The sequence below is a fragment of the Phytophthora sojae genome, assembly GCF_000149755.1.
Source record: "Phytophthora sojae unplaced genomic scaffold PHYSOscaffold_14, whole genome shotgun sequence".
Classification (NCBI taxonomy): Eukaryota; Oomycota; class Peronosporomycetes; order Peronosporales; family Peronosporaceae; genus Phytophthora; species Phytophthora sojae.
In genome coordinates, this window is record NW_009258128.1 from 119,144 (window position 1) to 144,765 (window position 25,622).

A 25,622-nucleotide genomic window follows, 5' to 3' on the forward strand; every position below is an offset into this window, starting at 1 on the left:
GCTCCAGAAGGACGACAGGATGCTGCTAGGCGGCAAGTACAACGGCGAGCACGGACTCAAGAACGTCAACGGCCTCATCGCTGCGTTTTCCTCCTACCACCTCTGCCAAACGGTCAAGGCAATGCTTCAGTCGACTACGCCCGAACAGCGAGCAGCTATGGGGGAGAGGGCCCGCAAACAGTATCACGAAGACACCAAGTTCTTTGCGGACGCGATGCAAGAGCTGCGCGAGTTTGCAAGGAGTACAGGGGGGAGATAAGTGGTGATGTATGAAGATGACTGTTAATAAGCGCGTTGATCGCGTTCACTGTGGCTATTGAATCGAAGGCGATTAAGTTATGAGCCCCGTTTAACTCCACCGAAGCAACGGGTAGATGAACGCATGTGGTTTGGATCACTATGCCGTAGCGGATACCATGTGCTTGTACCGATAGCCAGTGGCGCAGTTCGCACAGCCATGAATACGAGAAGCTGTGTGAGGATTTGAAGTCGGCATCTCCACGTGGGGTGGCTTCACTTTATCTCGTGCTCGTCGCCATGGACAAGTCGAGCGCAGAGCAGACTTCGCGCGGTCGGCGGAGCTGGCTGTGCCTGTTGCTGGTGCCTGTGCTGGCTGTTGGTGCCCTCACGCTCGTGGTGGAGACGTCGACGCTTGGGGTGTCAAGCGGTTTGCATCAGCTGACGTGGCTCAGTCGCTTTAACAACGTACTGCCCCCGGGTGAGGCCGTGCCCGATGAAGACCTGCTGCACCTGAGTCTGCTGCATGAAGTCTGCATGGGCGACACAAACGCAACGCTGCCGTGGCAGTTCGGCTCGCCTGGGAACCAAGTGCTGGGCGGAACAGCAAATAACTCGAACGTACTGATGCACCAGAAGGACACGGACTTGCTGCAGAAGCTCCGCCATTGTCCAGACGTCGACGTCTTTTTGCCGCATAACGCGCGTACCAACGGATACTGCGAGGACGCCGGTGCCTACGTCAAGTGTAAGTCTGTAGCGCTTAGAGTTACTATGCGATGTGACACTAATGGTGGGGTTTTCAGACCTGAAGTCTCGGCTGCTGCCGGAATGGGTCCTCGACGTCAAGCTCTACGATCCCGAGCTCAAACGCGAAGTGGATTACTTCGACTTGTGCCCCAAGACGCCGATACTCTTCCTCGACACCAACTGGGCTACAGCCATTCAGTCTCCGCGCTGGCCCAAGGACAAACCCGTGTACTTGACGCCCAACATCGAGATCGTGGAGATCACGCCCTTCCACTTTTGGCGCGTTGACGGGGTGCTGTGCAAGACGAACGAGTGCTACGACCGAGTGACGAAGTGGTTCGAGCAGGAGGGCAACCCACGCAACGCCAGGGTCTTCTACACGAGACACACGTCGTCGGATCTGGCGCTGTTCGCTCGCAAGCGCCTTGGCGAGTATGGAGTTGCCCCGAAGGATTTCTCCGAGGTCAAGTTCCTCCACACTGCAGGCACCAGCTCCTCGAAGGGCACGAGAGAGGTCGTAGAGTGCTGGACGTACATTGGGGGCTTGCCTCTACTCGACGTGTACATCGACCGCAAACCGTTCTACCGCTTGTTCCCGGCCTCGTACAAGGTGAAGGTGGCGCGCAGTCTCAGCCCGATCAACATCCACTTGGGCACGATGAAGCGCCTGAACTTCAGCAAGTTGACGGCGGAGGCCGCGTTCGTTGTCAACCCGAGCTATAGTGAAGGCTACGGCCACATCATCAACCAGGCGCGCGCGTCGGGGTCTGTTGTGGTCACGACTGATGTACCTCCGTTGAACGAGTTGATCACTGCGAATGAGACGGGAGTGCTGATCCCGGTTCATCGCCAGAAGCACCCGATGGTCATGCTTGGCGGCAAGTACAGGGGCCCCCATGGTCTGGAGGGTGTGGAAGGAATGGTGGCCTCCTTTGAGAGCTCCGAGGTTTGCTCGACGGTGAAGCGGTTGGTCCAGTCGACCACGCCAGCAGAACGAGCCGCAATGGGCTTCAACGCCCGTCGCCAGTACCACGCAGACACAAAGTACTTCGCCAGCGCTATGGAGGAGCTACGGAAGTTTGCTAAGAAGAAAAAATAACAGCGTCTTCATTCCTAGCATAAAGAGGATGAACGTAGAAACATTCATTACCAAGCAAAAGATTCCTTCAAAATATCGCTACTTTGAAACCCCCTATTGGTCTCTCCGAGCTTTGGTTATCATCCAGGTAACTTGGAAGAGAAGGAAGCAGATGTCTGCGTCACCATCCCAACCGCTTCTCGGTAGGCGGCACGGAAAAAAGGTTTGCGGCTTTCACGACGCCTCGATGATCAACTCCACATCAGTTCTCTCTTCATCACTCGTCGACCATGGACACATCGAAGAAGCCTCGCACTCGACAATTCCGGCTGCAGCGCTTCTTCGTGGCTCTGCTGGTGTTGTGGGGCTTCGCGATCGTGCTGCAGACCTCGTCACTGCTCGAAGTCTCAAGGAACCGGCTGGCCACCAGTCTGCGTCTTCAGCGCGCCATCGACATCGGTTTATCGTGGCGTCGGCGCAATAACAGCAATGCCGACGGATTCCCAGAGCCTGCAGCTGATGCTGGAGACACGGGTGAAGTGTCGGACGAAGACTCGCTGCACTTGAGTTTACTACACGAACACTGCGTGGCGAACGCGAACGCCTCGCTGACGTGGCAGTTTGGCAGTCCGGGACATCAACTGGCCGACGGCACGGCCAGCAGCCCAGACGTGGTCATGCACCAAGACGACACAGATCTGCTGCAGAAGCTGCGGCAGTGTCCCGACGTGGATATTTTCCTGCCGTCGGATCTGCATGGCAACGGCTACTGCGAAGACGCAGTCGCGTACGCCAAGTGTGAGATTCAAGCTCCACTCGATCATGTTGCTGCTGCATTGAGGCCTGACAATTGTGTATTTATTTTACAGACTTGAACTCTCGGTTGCTGCCAAAGTGGGCACTGCAAGTCAAGATGTACGACGCCGAGCTCGGACGCGAGGTGGACTACTTCGACCTGTGTCCCAAGACGCCCATGATCTTCTTTAACCACTACTGGGAGGGCGTGCCGTCGATGCCGCGCTGGCCCAAGGACAAGCCGATCTACCTCATGCCCAACATCGAAATGTTCGAGTTGACTCCTGTTCATTACTGGAAGGTCGACGCTGTGCTGTGCAAGACGAAAGAATGTTTCGACCGAGTGACGAAATGGTACGAGCAAGAAGGAAACCCGCGCAACGCGTCGGTATTTTACACCAAGCACACGTCTTCGGACCAAGCGCAATTCGCTCGCAAACGGCTCGGAGACGACGCTATCGCGCCCAAAAATTTCTCCGAGATCAAGTTCATTCACACAGCAGGCACCAGCACGGGTAAAGGCACACGGGAGCTACTGCAGTGCTGGGTGCTCGTGCCTGGGCTACCACCTCTCGACGTGTACATGGACAACAAGCCGTTCGATCGTCTATTCAAGCCAAACTTCAAGCGGCTCATCAAGTTCAGTCGCAGTCCTCTCAAGACGCACTTGGGCATGCTAGAACGCTCAGCGTTCACGAAGCTCACTGCAGAGGCTGCGTTCTTCATGTGTCCGAGTACCAGCGAAGGGTACGGCCACTATATCAACCAGGCGCGCGCTTCCGGGGCCTTTGTCGTCACCACCGACGTGTCCCCAATGAACGAGCTCATCACGAATGAGACTGGGGTCTTGATCCCCGTGAAGCACCGAAAGCACACCAAGATGATCTTGGGTGGAGCCTACAGGGGAAAGCACGGCTTGAGGGACGTCGAGGGGCTTGTAGCATCGTTCAAAGGACCTGACGTTTGCGAAGCGGTCGTTGAAATGGTGAAGTCAACGACGACGGAGCAGCGAGCAGCAATGGGCGCCAACGCTCGTCGAGCGTACCATGAAGACACAAAATACTTCGCCAGAGCTATGCAAGAGCTGCGAGAGTTTGCACGACGTGGGAGTTAATAGTACGGTATATGAATGAACGATGGTATTAACACTTTACGTGGCCCGTAGGGGTCAGTCGCCTTGCTCTTCCTCTTCTTCGGCGAAGGTGTGTGTCCGTAAGATGGAGGAGGCTTGGATCTGGTACGCGTCGCCCTGCTCCTCCCGACCTCGCCACTTCATGAGCTGGCCCAGCTGCATGAGCCACTTGGCTTCCAACTTCCAGTCGCCGGCCTCCCTCGCAAGCACAAGCTTCTTCTGCAACTTATCTTCCTCGACCACGGTGTCGACTGGAGGGATGTCGTGTTGGAGATACTACGTAGGGCAGCAAAACCTCAGCCACGTTGGGATAATATCTAAGGCGAAGAGATAGTGAATACACTAACTACCAGCCCACCCTCGTGCGCTCCGTGATGTACACATAGCGATTCTAGTAGATAAACAATCCAAGTTAGATAAATGCCGACTCGTGACTATTGCACTATTAGCATCAGCGTACGTCCTTATCCTTCTTCTTCTTGACCACAGGCGGGGCCATTCGTTCAAAGTGCTGGAGCTGCAAGCACTTGGGTGCTCAAAAAAGTGTCGGCGACGAAAATAGCGCCCGGCACACAGCCGTTCGATGACGTTGAAGTGGCCGCTTTACGTTGCGACAAGACTGAAATCATTCATCTTTTTCATCTTCATCTGCGTTCATACTAACGCTCGCGAACGCCGACAACCGAAATAAAGCTCTGGTGAATATGGTCTCAAGTATTCCACGTGCCTTGCAAAGTATTCGTAGGTGTTGTTCAGCTATTGAGGCTCGCCATGCTGCTTCGTGCCCTGAAGTGGCCTCGTCTCAATGCAAAGATGGGCAACGGTGTTGGACGATTGCTTGATCTCGCCCTCATGTCTCCCGTGTCCGCTGAGGAGCTTCACCCGTTACCCGAAGTGCAGTGTTCAGTCTCAAATTCACCCCGTTCCGGTCAGAGCGCCATGCTTCAATATAAGCTTCCAAGCACCAGCTCCCAACAGCACAAGCCCACGCCGCTAGCAAAACAAGTTGCTGCCCCGCGCCCGGACTGGGACCCGATCACTTCACTGAGCAAGATCGATCACGCCGAGATCAACCACACTCGGGTGCGAGGCGGCGTCGTGTTCTACAAGGTGGAGGTGTACCTCAAGCACCAAGTCAACCGCATCCCGACGAACGTAAAGAGCGAGAGCGACCCAAACCGGAAGCCTGACTACGTGGTGAAGCGCCGCTTTAGCGACTTTGACTTGCTTCGTCGACACGTAGGGCAGCACGCTCGCCGTGAGATCGTGGGGGCGTGTCCGTATTGCGACCGCTTCCGACTGTTCATGCTGCACTGCTACAACCAGCCAAAGGCGTTCGTGAAGCTCTGCGCTGGCGTCGAGACGCGGAAGAAACTGCTTGCCAGGTTCCTCAATCGGATCATCGAGTTGACTGTAGCGGACGAGAGGGGGGGCGCGAGGATCCCGCGAGTGCGCCAGTGCCCGGGAGTCCGCGCCATTCCGATCCTCGTGGACCAGTTCATGCGCCGACGATACGTAGTGTGAAACTAGTTCGAGGCCGCTGTTTATTTCGTTGCGTGGCCAACGCAGTCGTAACTCGTGTCAGGCGAATACTACTACATGAGAAATCTGAGTTGCTTTGGTTAGCCTGTGATGGTAACTTGAAGCATTAGAGAACTTTAGAAGCTGGAACATCTCTTGGACATGGCCAAGGAAAATCTAAAAAATATGGATAATAACCAGATAGATTACGGATAGATTACCCGGCAGATGGTCCAATACTCAAGTCCAGTGGAACAACCGAAGGGTCACGTTGTTCCACTGGAACTTATTTTTGGATCAACCGGATTTCATACGTTTTTTGTCAATTCTTGTTACAAAACGTCGACTTAGTCCAGCTTCTAAAGTTCTGTACTGTGGAAGTGAGTATTTAGTACATGTAATGTATCGATTGGAAAGGAAGTAGAATTCTACACAAGTAGCTGTAAACTTCGCGCTGTTCAGATCTCGTCCGATCTTTGCGTGTCATTTTCATTCCTCATCAGCGTGTTCTGAAACTTTAGTCCGAACCGCACCTTGAAACGATACAATTGACGACGCTACTCCGTAAACTTTTGGCGCGTACCTGTGCTGTGCACTTGCACCGGAATATTTGAGATCCCATCCTGGAATAGACAAACGGGAGAGTTTGGTAAAAGTGCCGTACAGGCATCGCCGACGGCCATACGATTTTAATCGGGCTCTTATGCCCCGCACGTCTACAGAGATGACATTCTTCTCCTTCGTCGAGTTGCAAGCTTCCACCATCAACCCACCCCCGTAAGACCACACCGAACCCAGAACGCGGCCAGCTGGGTGTGGTACGTTTGCCAAATATGAGGCGGGTCGCTCTCCGGACCGCAACTGACTATTTTTTTTTCTGTTCGCGTTGTGGATACTCACGTAGTTGCAGGCGACCACGAAAGCCCCAGCATGACCCGACGCTCCGCTACCGGTATGTGTGAACTCGAGGACGCTCGTCGTGTCGGGTCCCCCAAGAGCGTAGGGCGACGACGCAAGTACTTGTGCACGTTTCTTACGATCATTCCCACTCTTGCGGTGCTGCTGACCGGCCTCGTCATCCTCGACATCATACTGGAGACCAACCTCGTCTCGAGTTCGCCGGCGTCAGTGCTTCTCAACTACCATGGGGCCTGCGTGCCCAATACCATCAACGCCAGTAATGTGGAGTACCATTCGGACCACCGATACTATTCCGAGCTGAAGAGCATGCACCACATTCCAGCGCCAGTCTTCAAGGACGACCACACCAGCCTCTGCAGCGAGTGGGGCCGCAGCTTGAAGAAGTACAGCTACTGCCTGCCGATCTCTGGCCGGAAGGACACCCCGTTCTGCGAGACTCCGGACCGCCTGGACCTGCTCAACCTTCGCTCCTCCAAGTCCATTTGCTACGCCAGCGTGCTGCACATGCTGATGGTTGAGGTCTACGAGGAGCTTCAAGCCACAGGGAACAACCCGTTCCTCACCTTTGGCTCGCTGCTAGGCGCTGTGCGCAATAAGTCGATGATCCCGTTCACGGAAGACGCCGATATTGGATACGTCGGCGAGTTGCAGGCTAAGGACGCATTGAAGGACGCGCTCTTGAAGAAGGGCTATCACATGTTCCACATGACTATTTGGCGAGTGTGCGTCGCGCCGACGCATCCGCTGGCGGGGTACCTGTACGACCCTACGTTGCCGATCACGAAAGAGTACACTGTGCCGTATTTGGACCTGTATACGATGGAGCGAAAGAAGAATGGCCATTGGAATCTACAATTTTTGAAAGGAAATCAAGATGGCGCCCTGCATGACCGCAAAGTGATGCCTTTTTCACAAGTAAGCATCAACGGGATGCAGTTCGACACGGTGCAGGATCCCAAGCACTTTTTAAAGAAGGCGTATGGCTCGGACTACATGACTCCGAAGCCGCGGAGCGGTAGCTGAGCCGAGTTGCCGCTGCTACAAGTAGGTTCGTTTAGACTACAGTAGCTCGGTTAGTTGGTGTCGTTCAATATTTTATGAGCACCAAGGGCACTTAAGTATCATACTTACAGTAGTATAAATTACTGTGATACGCACCCGCAACGCCAAACGTTTTTGCTCAAATCACCCGCCCTCGAGCCCAGGCTCCCCAAAAACTCGCAAAAAAGCTACCAAATCTAGCAGACTGCAGTCGCCGTCAAGAATAATTCCTCGGATAAGCTACGATTTAGCATTCTTAAAATCCGCGGGGTGAACGACCCTAATCATGCGTTGACTCGGAAGTCGTTCCTAGCGAAGTTATAGATGAATGCCTAACTGTTGGTGGGGCGGCTGACCAAAAGATTGACACGGTAGCTCCGCCACTTGAGGCAGCAGAAGCACCAGCGAAGCCCCTGACGCCTACGGGTACCCTACGGCACCAAGTCCCACCTTTAGTTTGACCAGAGGTCGACCACAATGCGCTGAGTCATGGACGTTATCACCAGAATCGCGCCTTTGGGCTCCATCGAGAAGCCTCCAAACGCAACAAGCCTCCGATTGTTCAGTGGCTTATGGTTTTTCAGGACGCTATTAGCTAAAGCTAAATAGACGACTGTGATCATCATCATCATCATCCATCGAGGGTGGAATCTGCGATCGAGAGAGACGAATATATTACTTCCTCCGGTTGGAAATGATCACCGGAAGTCATTATGATAGGTCGGCAGTTTTTATGTGACGGCCGAATCTTATACACGACAAATACTAATTTATAAAGTGTACTTTGAGTTCAAAGAAGGAGAAAGGTATCTACTTCGAAGTACTTTTCATTTAAAGAACAGTGCACTACCACGGTTTGAAGATTGGAGTAACGCAAGTGCGGCGTCATACAGCTCTCTACTACACGATAGACTTACCGGTAGCTCATTCGCACGTCGGAGTTTGGCCTTCCCCAAGTGTGGAAGCTTGTAGAGATTGCCGCCGCATGCACGCCTGTAGCGTAAGAAAGATGTTGTCCACAGTGTCGGGTTTGAGCTCCCGAAATGCGTCCTCAACCGACGTTATAAGCGCATCGATGCCCTTCCTTGGTAGACGGTGTTGAATGCTCTGCATTGAAGCAAAAACTCCCAAGTCAAGGCAATTGAGCTCGGGTGAGTTGGCTGCTTGGCATAACAGCCTGATGTTCCACCCTCCTTCTGTGCCCGCTGCGACAACGTCCGGATCGGTTGGCGACACGTGCGGCTTCGCATTATCTTGTTGCACGAAGATGAACTGGCGACGGTCCTTCCTTGGCCACTTCGACTTGATAGCTGGGAACACCTTGGTGATCAGATAGTCCTTGTAGACATTTCGATCGACGGTATCAAGATTGCGTGTGCAAATTTCCCCCTTGGCTCTATTCTTGCTCTTACGCTGTGCCTTATACTTCTCCGTGAAAGACCAGAGCCCCACCTTGCCATCCCATCTCTGCTTACGGTGTGGATCGTACCTACACAGAAATTTCATACACAGTGTCAAAGGTTATCCACAGTATAAAATTATAAAAATATAGAGACTTACCGAGGGCGTGCGAGTGCTGCCAGGAACATGGTCTTGGGTATGAAGCGCTTGCTCTTTCAGGCTCGTGGAGGCATCTCTTCACCATCAAATACAAGGTAGGAACGTCTGTTGCGGTCTGCGTAGAACCACTTCTCATCGACGTGAACCACGTTGTGCATCGACTCGAAGCGTAACGTCTTGTCGTCGATGAACGACAGCGCATGTTCGACACGGTCCAGCTTGTTCTCGGGGGTCAGCGCCGGCTTGATAAACGTCGTACGACGCCGTACCATGCCTTCCTTCACAGCTTGTCGTACTAGGTGCCGGGAGAGCCCTGAAGCAGCCGCAACGCGCCTCTCAACTGCCCTATCCTCCACGGGAACACTCGCCAGCTTCGTCCGCACTTCATCTCGATTCTTACGCTTCCTGCCGCTGTTCTGCTTGATCCGGCTAGCCCACTCGCCACCAGGAACACCAGCCGCCACCGCAGCCGTGTAGCGCTTCCAAATAGCGCTCACGGTGGTCGGGTCACGCTTCACATGGGCCCCGACGCGGGCGAAGGCTCCGCGGGGTAGAACTCCATTGTCACTTAGCTTGAGGAGCTCGTCGATGATGCCTCTGCGCTCCATGTCCACCAGGTTGGCCTTCGTCATGTTTTCGCGACTCTAAACGAAGTACGGCAGTTGTGGCGGGTGCCCTCTTGATATCGGCTTGCTACTTGGAGCGGTTAAATGAAAATGACGTGGGCTACAGGAACCCGTTTGAGATGAAATTGGACTATGGAAAGCGGAGATCAAGAGCTTTCTTTTTGTCCAATCTATACAGCACGTAGTGGTGGAGTTATTGGTTAAAATGTCTGTTTCTGGTGATCATTTCCAACCAGAGGAAGTATTTGTCAATAAGCTTATCGATAAGTTATCGAGCAGGGTAGCCGTCTATTAATAAAAAAACTGCTCTTTACAGTCGTCGACACGGTTGGTGTTTTTCTACCCCCTATAAATGCTGTATGTACGGAATCGTAATTTTCTGCTCGTCTCAGTTCCTCCGTACCCTAAACAACAGCCAAAGAATCCCTGATTTTTAATCAATAAAATCCTAAACAGGAGTGATTTTAGCAATTCGGCCTTAAATTTCAGCCAATGGAAACAATGAATGTTTTTTTACCCAACAAGAGCTATGCGTAGGCTAGGATAGCTAAAATAAAAACTTTGTGTGAGGCGCCTCCTGTAAAGGGCCCATTTACATAAGTAGGTAGAAGTTACATAGGTACATACGCAAAAGTAGGTGCAGTCACGCGGCTAGCGTGTGACCTGCTGTCATGTTCTGATTGGTTGAAAGTGGGGAGACAGACCCATTTCATCCAATCAGGTGCAGACTTAGATTTGAGTGGTTCACAAGGGTAAGGGGGCCTCCGCCCCATACATAAACAGAGTTAATTTTACCCTAAAGACAAGACTTGAGCTTATTATTGCAAGCTTCCTCTTATCTACAGTGTACGCTAGTGACGGTATCTCTTACCCCGTTGCATCTCCACCGTTGGCGCGATTAACCCACTGAAGGCCTAAAGACCCTCTATGATATTTAGCAGTAAATTATAGCATCCTGGAGTTGCTGCGGGCTGCCGCTTGTTGCTAAGCTGGCAGCTCCAAGTGACGGTGAGTCTGTTATTTAATAATATGTAGGTTTGTTTTGTATATTCGCTTGCTTATCTCTTACACCAAACTGTTATTGACGAACAGAATGAAAAAATGCGGTTATGTCGGCTGGCTATGCCCGGAGCCGCGCACAGCAGCAGCTCCGCATACTCCCCCCCCCCACACACACACACACAGCGATAGCAGCCCAAGGGGCAAAAGGCCCCCGAAAAGAAAAAAAACTATGCAAGTCTAGGGCCCGCAGAAGTGTTTGCATCCTTAGCTACCTCCTCGACCTCATCTCGTCATTCTCTTTGGCACTGCTCTAGTTATTGACAAAAAACGTCCGGCTTGATATTCACTTCTTGCAGTGTGTTGTTGAGCGTGTGCACCCTTCAACCTGGCTGCCGTAGACAGGATACAGTGTTAATAACACAAACCTCCCACTAACGCTATTGAATACTAACACTAAATATTGAGATCGGTGTAGCAAGTTAAACATGCCCTTGAAGATCATACATAAGATCACCGGCGATCGATCGAATAACGAGCACAAATCACTATATCGGCAAGGATATGCCACCCGCCGTATTTAGACGCATAGCCACTCACAGTTGGTAAACAAAGCTCGATTCGGAAGTACGTAGAGTACTTCTAGGCCCAGCACTGCATCCAACCTAAGCAAGCCACGCTTCCAGAACCTGAGGTAAGTTACTCACCCAGCGCAGTAATGTTCAAACGCTTAGGGCCTGGTCGGGGAACGCTCGTCTCGGCTTTCGATCGTCTTAGACGATGTGGCAACATTTTTTCTTATTTTTGATTGGCCAGTTATTAGCTCGATCGGCTAGGTTCATCGTCTCCAGACTGACCAATCTGAGACGACTAAATCACCAGTCTCACTTTGGAGACGAGCGTCTTCACTGCGTTTCGATGGTGGAGAGCGAAAGCATCGTTGCTGCAGTTGCTGCAGTTGCTGCGGCCACGGGGGCTCTCGCGACGGCGGTCCACACCGCTGTGTGGGCAATTTCGAACCCAAAGCAGAACATCCTTACCCTGACACCGCTAGAGTTTGAGGCTATGCTTTACGACGCGGTCTACGATGAGTGGTTTCGACAGAATCTCAGGTGTAGCCAAGCTACGTTTCTACGGCTTTGTGGTGTTCTGCGTCAGGAGCTGAAAGATTTTGAGCTAGATCGATTTATGAAGGAGCACTCTTTTGAAGAGAAGGTTGCTTGTTTTCTTATTTTTCTCGGCTCGCAGGGTGGCTATAGAGAAACAACGGCTGCGTTTGCAATTTCGAAGTCCTGGGCTATCGACGTGATTGGTATATTTCTCAAGGCTTTACGCCGGTCGCTGCGCAAGTTCGTTCATTTTCAGCGGCATGCTCATAAATGGACCCGAGTTCAAGGTAAATTCCAAGCGAAAGGTGGAATTCCAGGAGTGGTGGGCGCGATAGACGGCTCTCTAGTGGAGATTAACAGGCCCGAGGACTTTGAGGGATACTATTGTCGGAAGATGTTCCCAGCGCTAAATGTGCAGGCTGTTGTTGACGACAAAATGCGCTTTACTAGCGTGGAGATTCGGCCGGGCTCGTGGTCTGACCAAAAAACATTGCGTGCGTCTACTTTAGGCTCCAACTTCAAAGACTTTTTGCCAGCGGGGACCCACTTTTTAGGAGATGCAGGATATGCTATTAGTCCGGCTGTCATGACGCCGTTCATGGAAAATGATGGAGCCGGTTTGACACGCAAGCAGCTACGTTACAATTATCTGCATTCCCGAACTAGGATGACAGTCGAGTGTGCTTTTGGACTCTGGAAAGGTCGCTTCAGAATTGTTAACTGCTGCATTAACACCAAATGCGTCGAGAAGGCTGTGGATATTGTGGCTGCAACGATGGTTCTCCACAATATTTTGTTGGGTTTGAAGGATGACACTTCTTTCGAAGATGAAGGCGACGCGCGGGTGAACTTCGATGAAGAGGAAGATTTTGTTGTAACTGGAAACAACTCTGAGATGACTGCAAGCTTTCTAAGAGATGTTGGTTCGAGAAAACGTGAGTCCATTTTGGCTTTTACCGAAGCTTTTGAGCTAGTCTAGAAAACGTGTGTAGCTAGATTTTAATGGTCGCGGCGAATCAAATCCAGTAGCTCTCGAATCGTTTCATTCTGCACTCGAAGTCGCTCGCTCTGAGCTTGCATTTCCGACAAGAGTTGCTCGGTTTGGGCATGAGCCCGCTCACTTTGCTCGCGGAACAGCTCGGTCTGTTGCTGCACAGCAGCTGCAATGTCTTCGGCACTCCCATTTCGGACTGTAGCAAGTCCTTGGCCCAAAGCTTCTAGCCCTTCGCTAAACCCTTTAGCAACCGCACTCAAACCCGCCTCCACACACTTCCCCTGGGTGCGCTTCTGTCGCTTATTAGACGGCCCCGTGGAGCCAGACATGGTGCGGGGCGTTGGAGATTGAGGAGGGGGAGGCGAGGCAGGCGTGGCGAAGGCAGCGACGTCGGCGCTCGCAGCGTCACCAGCAGCAGCAATTGTGTCCGGGTCCTCCGTGCTAAGATGCGGTCGGTTGCTCATCCCCGTCGCATCACCCCAGTAGTCTTTCATGATGGAGTAGTGATTTGGGCGCCGCACGGGTCCGTCGTTGCCAGTTCGACCTTCTGCTTCCCGCGCAGACGCCCGCTTTTACTTCATGTTCTTCATCTTTAAAAAATATTCACCGCACATCATGATTAATAACTTAGTAGTGGCTCATTCCGATAGAAATTTTCACATTGTAGATATTTACCTTAGATTGACACTGCTGGTCAGTGAACACTTTGCTCTGGTTAACAGAGAGTGTTGATGCTAAGACGGCCCACGCATATTTGATGCGCTTGGTGTCCTTCGTGTTCTTGAAGTTGTCAGCTAACTCTGCGTAACGGAGGCGAAAGAACTCGCTCACATCATCATCGCTCCATGATGCAGCTGGCCTGGTCGAAGCTCCTCGTCCTCCACGACCACCGCGACCTGCCCCGCGACTACCACGGCCTCCACCATGCGGGGGTGCCCTCTCGACGCCGCTCCCGTTGGTGTCCGTGCCGCTTACGCTTCTCTCAGCAGCGTCTTCAGCTTCAGCGCCGCCCACAGGTGGAGCAGTAAGGGTGCCTTCCATGGCTGCGAGTTCTCGAGTGTGATGGTGCTGAGTCGAGCAGCTTGACACACCAAAACTAAGACGGTCTCCAGCCAACCGACCACATCGGCTCGGTTCACCTTAGGGGTAGGCTTACCGGAGACGAGCGAGACTGAGATGATCATTCCCCGACCAGGCCCTTACCGAGCGATATGATTCGAGGAACACTGCTACTAGGTCTTGCAAAGATTCGAGCAGAAGCAATCCGTCTTGGTATGATAGTGCTCCAATGACGAGGAGCTGTTTACACATTGGCTGTTGCGTTCATTGCAGTTCTGACAATCCAAGATCCCCCCCTGTAGCAGCTTGCGTATAGATGATAATTTATGAATCTTCGTTAGCCCTTACTTGCTCTACGAGTGTGTCTATGAGACAGATTAAGGCGAATTTATTAATTCTGGGATAGCAGTAACCCAAGATGGATTACTGTGGCCAGCCCAACACAGATTAATTAGGCGGTATCTCGGTATTGCCGTTTGTAGATAGTTTGGCCAACGCATGCTTATTATCTCGTTAATAATCTCGATTTTAATCCAGCCAGCTCTTAATTAAGACCTAGGTCTGATTTATATATCTCGCCAGTACGGTCTAAGATCCGAGCTTGGGGCTCTGTTTTCTCGTCCAAATCGCTTTTCTACGACTTGGAAACGCAGAAATTCCATTCTAGACGGGCCAAACCGAGTTTCTGGGCCTAAAAGCGGCCCCCACCAAAGCATAAAGCTAAATCAGCCCTCGCCTATCTCGTGTCCACTCATATTAAGAGACAGGTGTGGCCTATTTTAGAGGTCTATTTTAGAGGGCAAAGTATTTGCAAGCGGCAATAACTGTTATACTAAAGCCAAAACACCGGCCCCAGTAACTGAAGCTTACTGAATATCGCTTACTTCCTCCTGCCGGGATTAAATGCAAATATGACGTATGACAAGACCATAAGTTTTGGTAGTCGTAGCTCGGTCATCATTATCGGTTTGGAGGGGATAAAATTCTACGAGGTACTGTAAGCTTCTACGAGGTACTGTCGGGTTCTTGGAAGAAGATGAAGCTGGCCCGGTTGGAGTTACGAAGAAGATCTACTTTTTGGTCGTACAGGTGTCGATCACACGCGAGTGCTTCTGGGAGCATACCTTGTCTCCTTAGTTTGGCCTTCTTCATGTGTGGCAGCGTGTATGCGTTGTCGCCGTCGACTTTAACATGCTGAGCATGCAGTTTTGCAACGATAGGAACACGTTTTCCTGCGTTTCCTTCGACATGGAGCCGTACGCTTCCTGGGCAGCCTCGATGATCTCGTTTGTCCCCCGCAGCGGAGACCGATACTGACCGACTGCATCGATGCAAACAGGCCCAACTCAAGTGCGTTAGTATCGGGTGAGTTGGCTGGTTGACAGAGGAGACGAATGTTCCATCCATCTTGCAATCCTGCTGCGAGGATATTGGGATCAGTCGGAGGCACGTGCGGCTTTGCGTTGTCTTGTTGGATGTATATGACGTTCTTCTTGCCCTTCCTTGGCCACTTCTCTTTTATTGCTGAAATCACATGCTCAAGCCGGTAAAGCTTGTACACCTCGCGGTCCACCGTCTTGAGGTTGCGCGTTAGGACGGTGCCCTTCGTCCTGTTGCGACTTGTTCGCTTCGCAACGTACTCCTCGATATACCCAGTTTACCGTCCCATGCAGCATTTCGATGCGGATCAACCTATTGGTCAAGTTGAAGTTAGTAATATCGGCTCCGACAGGTTATAAAATAATCACAGAATAATTACCTGGGCCGCGCTACGGCGGCCAAGAACATCGTCTTCGGGATGAAGCGCTTGCTTTGGCGTCTTCTAACTGGAAGTTGTTCGTCTTCGAAGGTGATAAACAAGCGATGGTCCTTGTCAGCATCGAACCACTTCTCGTCAACGTGGGCGATGTTGTACATGGGCTCAAAATATCATCTTCGACTCGTCGATAAACGAAAGCGCAAGCGCGACGCGTCGAAGCTTGTTCTCGTCTGTCAGACAAGGCTTGATTCGTGAAGAACGTCCCGAGACGATTCCCTCCTTGAGCAGATCCTTCACCATGTACCGGGAGATGCCGGCGACTGCGGCAGCACGCAGAACCACCTGGCGATCTTGCAGAGGCACCGACGCAGCTTTTGGGTCGCTTCTCCGCGACTCCCGCTATTCTTGGCTTTCCTACTTCTTTGGCCGTTCATGGGAGACCCAGCGTGTGATGGGTCCCCCATGAACGGCCACAGAAGTGGGCCCCCAGCGTTGATGGGGGACCCAGCGACCCGAGCTGCACAATAAGCATGCCATATCCGGCTAATTGTCGAGGGGTAGCAGCCCCAACGCTTAGCCAGGTCAGTGTAACTTCCCGAGGACAAAACGAGATTGCTACAACGAATTAGAATCTCGTCTAAGATGGATTGGCGTTCTTCGTCCGTGGAGTTGGACGTCTTCATCATCGCTGGACGTGCTTGTTGTGCTTGTGGCGGAATTTGCTGAAATGAGGCGACGAAGGCGTTGTGTTCGGTAAGGCACTACTCACGGTAGAGGATACATGCCTGGTAGCCACAAATAGAGGAGATACCGGCATCTCTCCTCGTCTTTTCCGCAGTAAATTTGGAGAAGTCTACGCAATTTTAAGATGGCCAACGTCTTTATTTTCGGCAGAAGGAAGTATGTTCAATCCATCTCAATCCGATAACTCGAAAGGTAATGAAGTACGATGCGCGCTTTCCAAGCGCCAAGCACGGCTCGCAGTAGGACCGCATTGCTATTATCCCCTCGCACACAAGTACGTACAACACTAAGTTGCTGAAGTGAACAGTAAAGGAAGAAGAAAAAATATGCGTGCGCAGAAGTTGATGGTCGACGGGCGAAAGATTCATAAATATATACAATTGGTGTGCTCCAAGTCAATTTAGCAGATGCATTGTAATGGGCAACACAGATTTACATACAACAAATACTGTACTTAAGTAGTAAATTCAGATATTCTTCGTACAATGCGCGACTTTGTTTCTCATAATTTTTGCGGTGAATTGAAGGCGTCCAAGTCCAAGTCCAAGCCCGCCACGTTGCTTTGTGAAGCGACTGATACCAAGATGCTTCTCAACAAAATAGCGTTGACTAGTGTCGGCTCACTTTGCCGCATTGGTGTGTACTACTTTTACTTTAGACGTTTCAAACTGGGCGAGGATACGACTGGACTCTATGAAGACCTGCATTGCTGGATCAACGATGAAGACAATACAGTACGTCCGTTTGGTGATTTTACGTCGGTTCACCGCTATTGGATTTGCATGAGGACGAACATGGGAGGAGGCAAGCTGCCGGCACTGGAACTTGCAGTTCTTTCAATGGCGATCAACACGGCAACATGCGAGCGCTACCTTAGGGAATTGGCGCTCATTCATACTACTAAAAGAAACCGAGTGCAGCCTGAGAAGTTGAGAAAGCTGGCGCTGGTTTGAAAGCGGGTGAGAGAAGATGCCTGTACAAATGTCCATCGATCCGCGCAGCGGAAGCGCTTAACAGACCCTACCGAGCGCACGCGGCTTCAAGATCGCGACGATCGATTTTCTCACCACAAGACGACGGACAATGATTCGGACAGTGAAAGTGTCCCTAATCCTGATCGGGCGTTGGAGTACTGGAGCGAGGTACTGTGCGAACTGGAATGCGACGATGATCCCCCAGTGACACCTGACGATAATTCTGGCCACGGTAATGCAACCTAAGATGACGCTGCTGCTGCTGCCGAAGCGGAACGACGCTTTAACGAAAAGGTGAGATAAGAACCCAGTCCAAGGAGCCTATACCCGAGCAGGATCAACGCCCATTTCCCGATTTCAACGACCGATAATTCCCTCAGGAAAAAGTGTTTGCTGGGCTGCGCGGTCAAAACGCTACTCTAGCGGGGCTACCAGAGACGTCGGAGATGTCTTCAGCGCAGCCAGGTACTACTCAACTGTTTTCAGGACACTCATTCTGCTGATACAAATTATCTGTTGCTTTGTTGAGTAGTATGGCACTTTGCAAGCCCAATCCCGATTCAACACAGACGGTAAATCTCGTTTGTAGGTCCTGCTTCCTTGTGAGCGGGATGCAAGAAGAGAGCCAAAAGCATCGGTGGCTGCTCGAACCGGCGCTATCGTTTCTCTATTTCACGCACGAGATTGTTGCCCGCACGTCACGTGGGCGCTTCGGAAACCCCGCAAAAGCGTCGAGGTAACACACGACGACGTCGGCCATGGTGTTCTCGTCGCGTTGCTTCAGCGATGCAAATACGAGTGGCCGAATTACTTGTTCAGCGTCGGCTAACGTGTCCCAAAACGATACTTGTCCAAACACTCGTACTTTGCTTGGTAACTTGCTATCCTTGCGAAATTTCAGTTCTAGCATCTCCATTGCACTACGAACCCACAGCTAAGTGCAAAGCAGGCGTGCATACTGTTCCAACGCGTCTCGTAGAGTTGCTGCAGGTATAGCTCGTAGCCGTAGGCGTCACGCATGTGCTGCTGAGCTTCAACCAACCACTTGGAGGAAGAAGCGTTGATAGCGTTCACAGTATCGGACGCATTCTTCGTAACTGTTGCGTACTTTGACTTGACCGCCGCCTTCACCATGCTATTTACGTCATGAGCGAAGCAAATAACGAGAGTAATATGAGGCCATCGGAGATTTAATATTCTTCTTACTCGACCGCATTGCCCCGCATTGTCTGTTACGACAGCTCCGATGTTCCAACCTTCACGCTGCATGTCGATCATCACCCGCTCCATCTGCGGAGCGATGGCTACACCGTCGTGCCGCGATTCAGTTTGGAAGAGACTTAGGTAAGCTGTTTGCCATACAACCAAAATAAACAGTCCAACAAGTGTGCTCGTGCAATGTTCTGCCACACGTCAGACAGGAAGTTGACACGTCCTTGTGTAGTTTTTTTTTACACTCCAAGGGAGCTGTAGATTCGTCGTCCTCACACGCTAACGCATATCGGTGAACCGGTCCTCCTAGCTTCTTGCGACTTGGTAGAGGGCTAACGTCAATCAACATGGTGTGTACTAGGTGCAGGAGTTGCTATGCGTGTGTGGTTGTGTGTGGATTGTTGCCGGCCTGAAACTCGAGTGAACGCATCTAGTAACTTGCAATAACCCGCGAAGTGTTGTTATTTGGTCAATCTGGTCGGTGCATGCAGCCTGAAAGATGCAGAAGAAGGTGGTGCGACCGCCGGCTTCATAATTTCAGAGCTCCCCCCCCCCCCAGATGTTGTTAACTTTTTATAGGCGACAGTTAGATACAGGGTAAAACACACGCGTTAGATTTCGAAAATGGGGTTGAAAGTATCCAATTCGCAGCCGTTTTCACGATACACACTCTCAAACAGTAAGGTTTGAATCGGCCTAAAGACATCAGCTTTCATATCGTAGGGTAGGTCATTTTGCATGTATATGATTGGTCAAGAGACCAAACCATACGCCGACCATAAACTGAATTATTATAGTCGACCCGATTCATGGTGTTGCAGCATGGACAATTCGGTCCTTCAGACTCGATTCATCTCACCGCTACATTTGATTTAATGGTACGAATCCAGCTTGGATAGCATAACTAGAAAGCTTAATCTTCATCCCCCATCGAGCCCACGCGTGGACCCACTTTTAGTCCTTCTAGCCCCAGACCTTATTCTGTATCCTACAGAATAAGCATTAGACTTGATTAAAGTATACTTCAAAACCTGTCAAAGATTTGCTGTTGGAAGCCCTTTCGCAGCTTGCGGTCAAGCGCTGGGTACATTGTCCACAGAACAGCTACGACAGTGAACAAAACATGCTCAATGTATCCACCATATGCCGAAATGACGAGCTTCTATTGGTCGTGGCGAGCGTAGAGCACGCTCAAAACCTGCTACATGGTAATACCTTGCAAGGTTGCTAAGGCAGCATACTTCGGCTCCAGCCACCCATCTTCGGCACGTTGGGATAAACGCGGAGGAAGAAATCGCCCTGTTCCTAACTGACGTAGTGAGGAGGAACTGGGCGAATTTTTCCTTGTGCTTGACATTAGCGCATCATTAGATTTCTTTAGCCCACCTAACAAGCTTGTTACGATTGTCTCTCTAACTACACCAGGGAGCTTGCATGCTCAATAGCCCGTAATGACACGCACTACACACGGTTCCGCTTGTACGAAACAGGACAATATATGATATTCATGCCAACGTCTACTTCTCCTTTACATGTGCACGCTCTTCAATGTTCGCGCCAGCCGTGGGTCATCTTCGCCATTTTGGCAGCCTCCGCTTTGCTCTGTAGCCTCCGGCACTGCCGCTCCATTCCTGCCGCTTTCATCGGTAGCCTCCGTCGTAGCCTCTGTCCCTTCTTCTGTAATCTCCGGTGTAGCCTCATCACGCGGAGAGCTTCTTCTGTAGCGTCCGTCATAGCATCTACCGCTTCTTCTGTAGTCTCCGGCGTAGCCACACCATGACGAGCGCTTCTTCTGTAGCCTCTTGAGTAGCCACTGCATCAGCTACAATATAGCGGTAGACCCGGCTGTAGCCGGCTTCGTAGGAACCGATGAGGTTGTGCGCTGACTCCGCAATCGATCTGCCAATCGGGCCACACGCGAGAGCTCATAGCGTCGTCTGGGTCGGATCACCAGGTCTGGCAATCAACATCGCAACGTAGAATCAATATACCACTAGTACGATGTTACAGAGCAAAGTACACGCTCTCGCTTACCTGTAGATCACAATGGCGCTCATCATGATCGTCTTCGGCCATGGTCCTTGGCCACTTGGGCGCGCTTGACGGGCCCCAACAAAGCTTGCATTGCGACGTCTTGAACAGCGCAGTTTCGGAATGAAGGAAAGTACGAGTGGCTGACACGCGGCGGTTTTAGGCTTCCACCCGAATTTTCAAACCTGTTGGTGGTTTATACTCGTCCGTCTATTACCGCGGAATAAACCCCGTTTATCTTCCCATCGCTAATCTAACAGGAAGATGTGCACAATACCGGCTATACAAACATCCATATGCGAAGTTCAAAAGAGAGGACAAGTTTGCTGGATATTATGTCCTGTGATAATGCTTATTCTGTAGGATACAGAATACGGGGTTAGAGGGGTTAAATAGCTGTAACGGGGTCAGTTTTCGACGCCAGGCATCTTAGACTATTAAAAAAAGTAGAGATCACAAGGAGTTAGGCGCCTATTTTTCAGTCAAAAACAAAACTTTGGTGACGACAAAACACGCTGTCGGAACTCGGGTGCAAGGCAAGATGAAAGCTACTACAGATCTCCAGGGAGTCATCTTAGCGATCGATACCAGCAAGCGGCAGCCTTGGTACGATGTCCAATGGGATAACGGCAAGGTGGACAGAGTTTCGGCTCGCTCTATTGGTGCTGTACCTGCAACCAGAAGTCAACGGTCGCTGCCCCAAGCATCCCCCCCCCCCGAGTCGATGACGGAGCTGCTCTTGAGCACAGCCGGAGCTGATGGGGTCGATGTATCTTCTGAGTCTTCTGAGTCCGAAGCCAGCGACGACGAAGAAGCCGGAGAAGAGGAATTGGCCGATGGGAATACAGGTAGTGTAGCAGTTGTGTCTAGAATATCTGATGATGGTAAAGTTCTAGCACACAACCGCTCGTGGGAGTTCTGCTCAAGTGTTCTTGTGGAGCAAGCTAACGACTAGCTTTCACTGGCCAGGAATGGTGCAGCTCGGCGAAAAAAAGTTTATCAAGTACTTCCTTTTGATGTACCCTTCGTCGACTATTCAGAGCACACTTCAACACACCAATGCAAAATTAATTGCTTGCAGACAGCGTGCTATTGCAGAAGGAGATTTTTTCAGGTTTTTAGGAGTCCGATTGGCAATGGCTGTGGAGCCAAGACACGGTTCGCTGAGAACTTACTGGGAAAAGGAAGTCACAGAGGGCTTTGTTGGAACTGCTGCAAATTTTGGCGAGCACTTTTGTATTTCTCGTCATATTGTGTGTTCTGTTCCAAATTCCCGCGGGCGGTTTGTTGAACCGTTGTTGCGGACAGTGCATTTGCCTTTGTTAAAATGTTGGTTCGGCTAGAAGAAATATGTGGTCTCTACTTGATGGGTATGGTGAAGACTGCCTCGCGGGAATATTCGAAAACTTACATGCATGAGTGGTTTTCTACTTCCCCAATTCGTGGCTCGTTCAAAATATTGCAGAGTACGACTCCGAACGGCACACCAATGTACGCACTCTGTTGGGCAGACCGCAAACCCAAGTGCATAATTCCCAATCGTGGTACAACACTTCCTGGCACTGATAGCGTCCGCCGACGCCTTCAACTCATTGTTGACGGTGGCCAAGATTTTGCAGTACGAGCGTCGTATTGAGCGCCCCTAAATGATTGAACTGTTTTTTTTGTTCGAAGTTCTCTATTATTGCTGTGCACGACCACCTCAGGCAAGGGTGTCTCGAAATGGAGAGGACTTGGCACACTACAAAGTGGCACCATCGATTATTTGCAACGCTTTTTGGGATGGTTGTTGTAGACGCCTACAGCGCCTATCAATACGAGGCAACAGCAGCAGACTGCCTCGATTCTTCTATCGCTGATTTCAACTCTTTCATCTCTCAGCTCTCGTATCAATTGATTTTTAATGACTTTACAATGCAGCGCTCGACTCGAGTGGGTACTGGGCATCATAATAAGGAAGATGCAGCTCCGACACACACACTGCGAGCGTTTAGCACGCTGGAGCAGTATCCGTGCCTCAGTGGGATGGCGTTGCGCGCTCAGCGAAAGTGTGGCGTTTGTGGGAAGAAGCGTCATTCTACTACACGGGCTGCTCGGACCCTCTCAAGAAGCAGTTTTTCGGTTTCCATACATCCTACAGGCATGGGAAAGTTGAGGTTCATTGCAAAGGCATGAGGTGCCTTGCTTGAGGAGCAAGGTGCCGAATGGCTACCCCATTTTGAGAGATTGGCCCGTAGCTGATGTACCGCAAGTTCCGCGAGCCTGTACAAGGACCATGAATGGTAGCGGCATGCACTCGTTGGAAAGGCCCCATGAAGAGTTGAAAAATTTTCATGGTGGTGAGGCTGCGTGCTTGACCCGTAATATCACCGAGGTTGGTGTCATATCCCTTGCGATTGAGGCGCCCAACATAACTGCTGTCTGGCGCGCTGCGTTCGTGTGCACCTGATAAGGAGGTATCAGCATAGCATATACACATAACTGTTAGTGAAGCGTCCAGTAGAATTCCACTGCGTGCTTGACCACTAGTAGTTGAAAATTGATCAGGTGGAGCGTTGATGGATGACTCGCTGTGCTTGTCCACTCGTAGTTGATAAACCCGTCCGTAAGCGTCCAGCAACCGGAATTTGGATCGGGTGCGAGCTTGTCGACTGGGATCGGGAGGTGGTGCGCTGGCGTCGCATGTGATCGAGGCTAGACACTCGAGTCCTATGTCGACCAGCGACACATTGATGACTTGTAGTCGATTAAACCGGCAGTAAAGCGTCCAGGAACCGGCGTTTCGGTCTTCTGCGTGCTTGTCTACTGGGGCCAGGGAGGTGGTGCGCTGGCGTCGCATGTGATCGAGGCTAGACACTCGAGTCGCATGCCGAGACCAGCGCTACGCTGGCGAACCCGGCAGCTACTTTTAGTAACATGAGATGGAAGGATGGTCACTTCCTACATAGTCACCGCAAGGCCGTGCGGACGTTCTTGGTTCGACGACGGAGACAGGAATAGCGCCACTTAGAAAAAATGCCGACCATATGAGCTCGGAGCGCGACGACGTTGCTCGTCCGCTTCGCTTGGTCCTTGGCGGCGATGGTGCAGACGGACGAGTTGGCGTGGGCCGAATGTACTCGTCGCGTCGCCGATACCACAATGAACCTCCAGCAGCCTTGGGTGAGTCTGATGCTCGACCGTTGCTGCTCGAAGACCGACAGGTTTACGGTGTAGTCTTGTCGGCCGACCTCGGTGATCTTGTCGGAACTTGAGCTGATGCCTTCCGGACTCCGGAAATACAAACATCCATTGCTCCGGTCGCTTCAGTCCCTGCACCAGGATATTATCCCTGTGTGTGGGCTGAAGACGAACCGAGACTGTCATGCAGTGCACACTCACTCTGTTTAGGAAGTGTACGTGCAGATGTTATACTACATTTTTCTATGATAACATCTAATACAGCAAATCCCATGCGGGATATTAGCCGTGCCCACGCGTGGGCTTTCGAGCTGGATGATAAAGGCTAAAGTTTCCGCTTTCTATAACTATGATTAGATTACTCGTATCATTCTTCATTCGAGATGTATATCGATTTTAAATGATGTGCTCACAATCTTCGCCCTTTTGAAGATTTTTTTTCGACCTTTGCGTGCGTCCTCGTGCTTTTTCCCTGCATCGCAGTAGCTTAAGGCGGGCGGTATCCATCTCGTTGTATATCAAGGGACATTTTGAGGCCTTGTTTGCTTTAAACAGCCCATTAGATCACGAGTTATTAAGGAAAATATGTAAGGTTAGGAATTTTCGGGCCCTTCAATTCTGTCCCCGATAATAGCTGCGGATATGGGGCATCCCGCGAGCCATGAACGTCGCAGTTCGTCGATGTGAAGATCAACTGCGGCAGCAGTCGGACATGGCACTACTGCAAGCACTGTCACCGCGTCTACAATGCGTCTAAGCTCCCGAACGGGACGTAAGCGAATTAAAGGACGAATCGAGAACTTCAAGAGCCACCTTAGGAGGTGCGAGCACTTCATTGCGCATAGCAGATCGACAGCTTCATCCGACGCAGCGAGAGCAAACCCGACGGCTGGTGGCACACACACCATGTGTGTACAGATAACGCTTTCCCTTCCGTGTCCGTTAGATCTCTATCTTCAGCAGTTAATGGATCGCCGAGATCTTTCCTTGTACCTTGCTGCCCAGAACTGCCAACGCAAGCTCCCACTGCTTATCACTTGTGTGTGTGTGTGTGTGTGTGTGTGTGTGTACACGCGCGCGCAAAACCAGTTTATTCGAATTGAGGTCGAATTTAACATGCTGTAGGGGAGTTATCCGGGCTACAGGGTTATTAGGATTCAAGCTTTGCTAAGTAATCTAATATACCTTACCATCTGATCTGGCAAACTACTTCTACAAAAAAAGAAAATCGAACGTTGAAGGGGGGAAAAGCACACTTGCGCCTGTGCTATATTAATCGACCAACCCCAATATTATCGTAGATTTATTTGTGTGCTGGTCACTGATATGCAACGGTTAAACCTGCCCACGCAATTATTTATATCTGCTGTCTGGGTACAGCTAGCAAGTACTTTAATAAGAATCTATACTATAATTTCTTTCCCTCAAATTTCGTAGCGCGGCTGGCGCAATGGATAGCGTATCAGACTTCGAATCTGGGGGTTGCGGGTTCGAGTCCCGCGTCGCGTACACCTTTTTTCACGTTGCCTCGCTTCACGCACGAGCTCAAGTTTTCTCCCAAAGGGTTTGCTTTTGGGAATAAGGCCTGATTGGGAAGCAAACGGGTAGCCGTTTACCCACGGATTCAGGTTACAGGCGTTACGTAAGGTTTATCTGGAATTGATTGATTCAAGAAAAAGTGCCTTTGCAAAGGAATACGCGCTGTACGTGACAGCTTACCGTGATAAGCCATTCATGTTGAATCTTATTAGGAAACTCGTTAGTACTGTATACCAGAGGTGTGTGATTGGGTGGGTGAGTGGGCGTATTATATATTTTCGAGAAATGCAGTCCAGTTCAGGTGCTACCTTCCGCTTCGATACAGTCTGGTGCAAAAATATTCCCGCACCCTAAAAATTCC

The 25,622-nt window shown here is 51.0% G+C and overlaps 13 protein-coding genes and 1 non-coding gene across 14 annotated transcripts in view; 11 read left to right on the forward strand and 3 right to left on the reverse strand.

The window, feature by feature from the left end:
- PHYSODRAFT_356124 (homebox domain-containing protein) overlaps positions 1-583 on the forward strand; it is a 3,358-nt gene extending 2,775 nt beyond the window's left edge. Inside the window, exon 2 of the mRNA XM_009539679.1 lies at positions 1-583. This exon is cut by the window's left edge and continues 2,141 nt beyond it. The gene's annotated coding sequence lies outside the window, so the exon portion shown is untranslated.
- On the forward strand, positions 538-2,086 carry PHYSODRAFT_307152 (hypothetical protein; the record flags this gene model as incomplete). Its single annotated transcript, XM_009539680.1, has 2 exons — positions 538-985; positions 1,044-2,086. The coding sequence occupies 2 exons, from the start codon at positions 538-540 to the stop codon at positions 2,084-2,086; spliced, it is 1,491 nt and encodes a 496-aa protein (XP_009537975.1).
- A 269-nt stretch (positions 2,087-2,355) lies between these two features.
- Positions 2,356-3,974, forward strand: PHYSODRAFT_532377 (hypothetical protein; the record flags this gene model as incomplete). The annotated part of the gene is made up of 2 exons (XM_009539681.1): positions 2,356-2,863; positions 2,935-3,974. 2 exons carry the CDS (start codon positions 2,356-2,358, stop codon positions 3,972-3,974), a joined length of 1,548 nt encoding a protein of 515 aa, XP_009537976.1.
- Positions 3,975-4,931: 957 nt separating this feature from the next.
- On the forward strand, positions 4,932-5,516 carry PHYSODRAFT_532084 (hypothetical protein; the record flags this gene model as incomplete). Its single annotated transcript, XM_009539682.1, has 1 exon — positions 4,932-5,516. One exon carries the CDS (start codon positions 4,932-4,934, stop codon positions 5,514-5,516), a length of 585 nt encoding a protein of 194 aa, XP_009537977.1.
- Positions 5,517-6,467: 951 nt separating this feature from the next.
- PHYSODRAFT_531199 (hypothetical protein) lies at positions 6,468-7,457 on the forward strand (the record flags this gene model as incomplete). Its single annotated transcript, XM_009539683.1, has 1 exon — positions 6,468-7,457. The coding sequence occupies one exon, from the start codon at positions 6,468-6,470 to the stop codon at positions 7,455-7,457; it is 990 nt and encodes a 329-aa protein (XP_009537978.1).
- Positions 7,458-12,768: 5,311 nt separating this feature from the next.
- On the reverse strand, positions 12,769-13,335 carry PHYSODRAFT_532290 (hypothetical protein; the record flags this gene model as incomplete). The annotated part of the gene is made up of 3 exons (XM_009539684.1): positions 12,769-12,918; positions 12,961-13,056; positions 13,153-13,335. Coding segments are annotated over 3 exons (429 nt in total), but the record flags the coding sequence as incomplete, so codon positions are not given.
- Positions 13,336-15,874: 2,539 nt separating this feature from the next.
- Positions 15,875-16,264, reverse strand: PHYSODRAFT_531583 (hypothetical protein; the record flags this gene model as incomplete). Its single annotated transcript, XM_009539685.1, has 1 exon — positions 15,875-16,264. The coding sequence occupies one exon, from the start codon at positions 16,262-16,264 to the stop codon at positions 15,875-15,877; it is 390 nt and encodes a 129-aa protein (XP_009537980.1).
- A 185-nt stretch (positions 16,265-16,449) lies between these two features.
- PHYSODRAFT_307155 (hypothetical protein) lies at positions 16,450-17,545 on the forward strand (the record flags this gene model as incomplete). Its single annotated transcript, XM_009539686.1, has 3 exons — positions 16,450-16,481; positions 16,984-17,272; positions 17,327-17,545. The coding sequence occupies 3 exons, from the start codon at positions 16,450-16,452 to the stop codon at positions 17,543-17,545; spliced, it is 540 nt and encodes a 179-aa protein (XP_009537981.1).
- A 657-nt stretch (positions 17,546-18,202) lies between these two features.
- PHYSODRAFT_319699 (hypothetical protein) lies at positions 18,203-18,589 on the reverse strand (the record flags this gene model as incomplete). The annotated part of the gene is made up of 1 exon (XM_009539687.1): positions 18,203-18,589. The coding sequence occupies one exon, from the start codon at positions 18,587-18,589 to the stop codon at positions 18,203-18,205; it is 387 nt and encodes a 128-aa protein (XP_009537982.1).
- A 2,494-nt stretch (positions 18,590-21,083) lies between these two features.
- PHYSODRAFT_307157 (hypothetical protein) lies at positions 21,084-21,497 on the forward strand (the record flags this gene model as incomplete). Its single annotated transcript, XM_009539688.1, has 1 exon — positions 21,084-21,497. The coding sequence occupies one exon, from the start codon at positions 21,084-21,086 to the stop codon at positions 21,495-21,497; it is 414 nt and encodes a 137-aa protein (XP_009537983.1).
- Positions 21,496-21,771, forward strand: PHYSODRAFT_410310 (hypothetical protein; the record flags this gene model as incomplete). The annotated part of the gene is made up of 1 exon (XM_009539689.1): positions 21,496-21,771. A coding segment is annotated over one exon (276 nt), but the record flags the coding sequence as incomplete, so codon positions are not given.
- A 143-nt stretch (positions 21,772-21,914) lies between these two features.
- PHYSODRAFT_531530 (hypothetical protein) lies at positions 21,915-22,178 on the forward strand (the record flags this gene model as incomplete). Its single annotated transcript, XM_009539690.1, has 1 exon — positions 21,915-22,178. One exon carries the CDS (start codon positions 21,915-21,917, stop codon positions 22,176-22,178), a length of 264 nt encoding a protein of 87 aa, XP_009537985.1.
- Positions 22,179-22,270: 92 nt separating this feature from the next.
- On the forward strand, positions 22,271-22,612 carry PHYSODRAFT_435314 (hypothetical protein; the record flags this gene model as incomplete). Its single annotated transcript, XM_009539691.1, has 1 exon — positions 22,271-22,612. A coding segment is annotated over one exon (342 nt), but the record flags the coding sequence as incomplete, so codon positions are not given.
- Positions 22,613-25,158: 2,546 nt separating this feature from the next.
- Positions 25,159-25,231, forward strand: PHYSODRAFT_t1547. Its single transcript has one exon. It is a non-coding gene; the product is annotated as a tRNA-Arg (tRNA).
- Positions 25,232-25,622: the final 391 nt, after the last annotated feature.